Raw genomic sequence first — 2,630 nt, forward strand, 5'->3', positions numbered from 1 at the left:
GACATGTAATGTCCATGTTTGCTGCTGAAAGAGACTGATGGTCTGACCCCCCTCCTCCTTTCAGGGTGGAGCCTGCTGGAGGCCGATTCTTGACACCAGGTCTGAGGAAGTGTAAGTGTGTTTTTCATCTGATTCATGACAACAAAGCAGCTCACATTCAACCATCTTCAAACTGTCACATCACTCATTCAGGATCATCATCAAAGATCAATAAATGATCAATAACTGCAACTGGATTGTGTTTGTTCTCTCCATCAGATTCCTGTCAACTCACCATCGACAGAAACACAGTGAACAGAAAACTCAAACTGTCTGAAGACAACAGGAAGGTGACATGTGTGATGAAGATTCAGTCATATCCTGATCATCCAGTCAGATTTGATGAACCTCAGCTGCTGTGTAGAACTGGTCTGACTGGTCGCTGTTACTGGGAGGTCGAGTGGAGAGGAGGAGTTTTTATATCAGTGAGTTACAGAAGAATCAGGAGGAAAGGAAGCAGTAGAGACTGTTTGTTTGGATATAATGATCATTCCTGGAGTCTGAGATGTTGTGATGTTTATGGTTACTATGTCTGTCACAATAAGATAAAAACTCTTCTCTCCTCCTCCTCCATCTCTAACAGAGTATCAGTGTATGTGGACTGTCCTGCTGGCATTCTGTCCTTCTACAGAGTCTCTTCTGACTCACTGATCCACCTCCACACCTTCAACACCACATTCACTGAACCTCTGATTCCTGGGTTTGGGTTTTGGTGGTTCAGTTCTGGTTCTTCAGTGTTTCTTCGCTGATTTGAGTCTAAAGAGTCTAAAGTTTTTCCTCCTGTCAGAGAAACTCTCTCACTGTTGAACAGATAGTTCATCTCAACAATCTATTTCTTGGTGAAACTTTTCTGATTGAGTCCTTGGAAACTTTTTCTTCTGCTGTTCCCAGCAGGAACCAAACGTCTCTCCTCCAACTTATTTCACTGATTAATGACAAGGTTGGATAAAAACATTGAGCTTCTCATTCCTTAAAGAGTCATGAAGAAAGACTCACCCTGGAACTGCAGGAAACAAGTTAGAAAGTTTAATAAATATATACAATTTGTAGTTAAACCAACTTAATGAATTCAGATTTTAAAAAATATAAACATTGAGTAAGATAATCACAATATAAAGAGTTGAATAAACTTAATAAATGAGGCTGGATAAACATAATTGAATTAGTTGTTACCAGTTGAAGCAATTCAATTAAGTTGGTTTAACTCATTTCTTTTTACAGTGCAGGAGGAACATGAAGGTTTAGAAGTTCATGGAAATCTTTTCGGTTTTGAAAGACGCAACATTTGGGGATCTTGTGAATGATTACATTATTTATCATACTTGGCTCTGCTTACAATAATTAAACTTAAACTGAATTATTATATTGTTTTTATTGTACTTACATTTGGGAGATTCAAAATGTCAGTTTTATAATTTTTTTAAAATAAAATTGTAAAAAGTTCAGAAAATGAAAGCAATCTACTGAACACTCTTGTGAGGTGACACACAAAAACAACACACAAACAACCCTAAATGGATCCAAAAACTAAATTCCAATGTGGGCACAGTCAAGGTACTGCCTGTCTTCCATGACTCAGATCGATGATAAATGTTGATCATCATCAACATTTATGATAAATCAATGTTATCGACCCTTTATAACTAGGTCCCAGACTGAGCCAATCAACCTTTACACCTGATACTACTTTATTTCTTCACACCTAAAAACTACTTGATCTGTGTTGTGTTGCTTTTTTTGGTGCCTTTTTTGCACATCCTCCAAATCTACAAATTAAAGATCTGGTTAACTGGTAAAATTAAAAGAACAAGCTTTCAATCATGTAACTAGAAACTTATTTTCATCAATTTGTTGTAAATAATAAAAACACACTTGAAAATATTATGATGGAAAAACACAAAATAAATGAAAAAGTCCAGAGATGATCAGATCATCTCCAGTTTCCTGGCTTTAAAAATAATAAATTCACCAAACCAGCAAACTATCAATCATAAAACCAATCAATCATCTGATCAATAAGGATTAATTTGTTCTTCATGCTCAGATCATCAGAGCTGCTGTTTGATCACTGAGATCTTCATCGGTTGGATCTTTAATGTTTTATCAGTACTGAAGAATGGAAACATCTTCTGAGTGAAGGTGTGTGTGAAGGTGTGTATGTGTGTGTTAGTATCCAGATCAGAGACGGACAGTTTTCCTCTGTCCCAGTCCAGATTCACTCTGATCCTCTGGAGATTCTTCTGGACTGAGAGACGAGTGGAAGGAGCTGGTGGAGAATGTGCGTAATATTGATTTATAAAAAAACATCCAGACTGTGTGTCTCCCTTCTTCTGAACAGACTCTAATATCACACCAAGTTCCCAGTATTTACTGTCTCCAACATCAACATCCCAGCTGTGGTTCCCTGAGTTAAAACCCTCAGAACTCAGAACAGAATCCCAGTAATAATCAATCCTCTCTGGATTATGAGGAAGCTGCTGTTTCTTTCCTTCAGTCAAACCAGTCAGATCTCCAGACAGATGGAGTTCTGGACCAGCCGTGTTTGGGTCCAGAACCAGAGGAGTGTAGGTCACCATGGTCTCCATGTTGCT

General features: G+C 37.9%; 1 protein-coding gene across 2 annotated transcripts in view; it reads left to right on the forward strand.

Annotated features, from left to right (window-relative positions):
- The window catches only part of LOC108166001 (stonustoxin subunit alpha-like), a 17,504-nt gene extending 14,881 nt beyond the window's left edge, over positions 1-2,623 (forward strand). For both annotated transcript variants that reach the window (XM_017303469.1, XM_017303468.1), the window contains 2 exons: positions 65-111; positions 259-2,623. In XM_017303469.1, the coding sequence (XP_017158958.1) occupies positions 65-111; positions 259-788 (577 nt within the window). In that variant the 3' untranslated portion in view covers positions 789-2,623. The remainder of the gene's footprint in view (positions 1-64; positions 112-258) is intronic.
- The last annotated feature ends 7 nt before the right edge of the window (positions 2,624-2,630 follow it).

This window comes from Poecilia reticulata, unplaced genomic scaffold, assembly GCF_000633615.1.
Source record: "Poecilia reticulata strain Guanapo unplaced genomic scaffold, Guppy_female_1.0+MT scaffold_288, whole genome shotgun sequence".
In the NCBI taxonomy this organism is placed as follows: domain Eukaryota; kingdom Metazoa; phylum Chordata; class Actinopteri; order Cyprinodontiformes; family Poeciliidae; genus Poecilia; species Poecilia reticulata.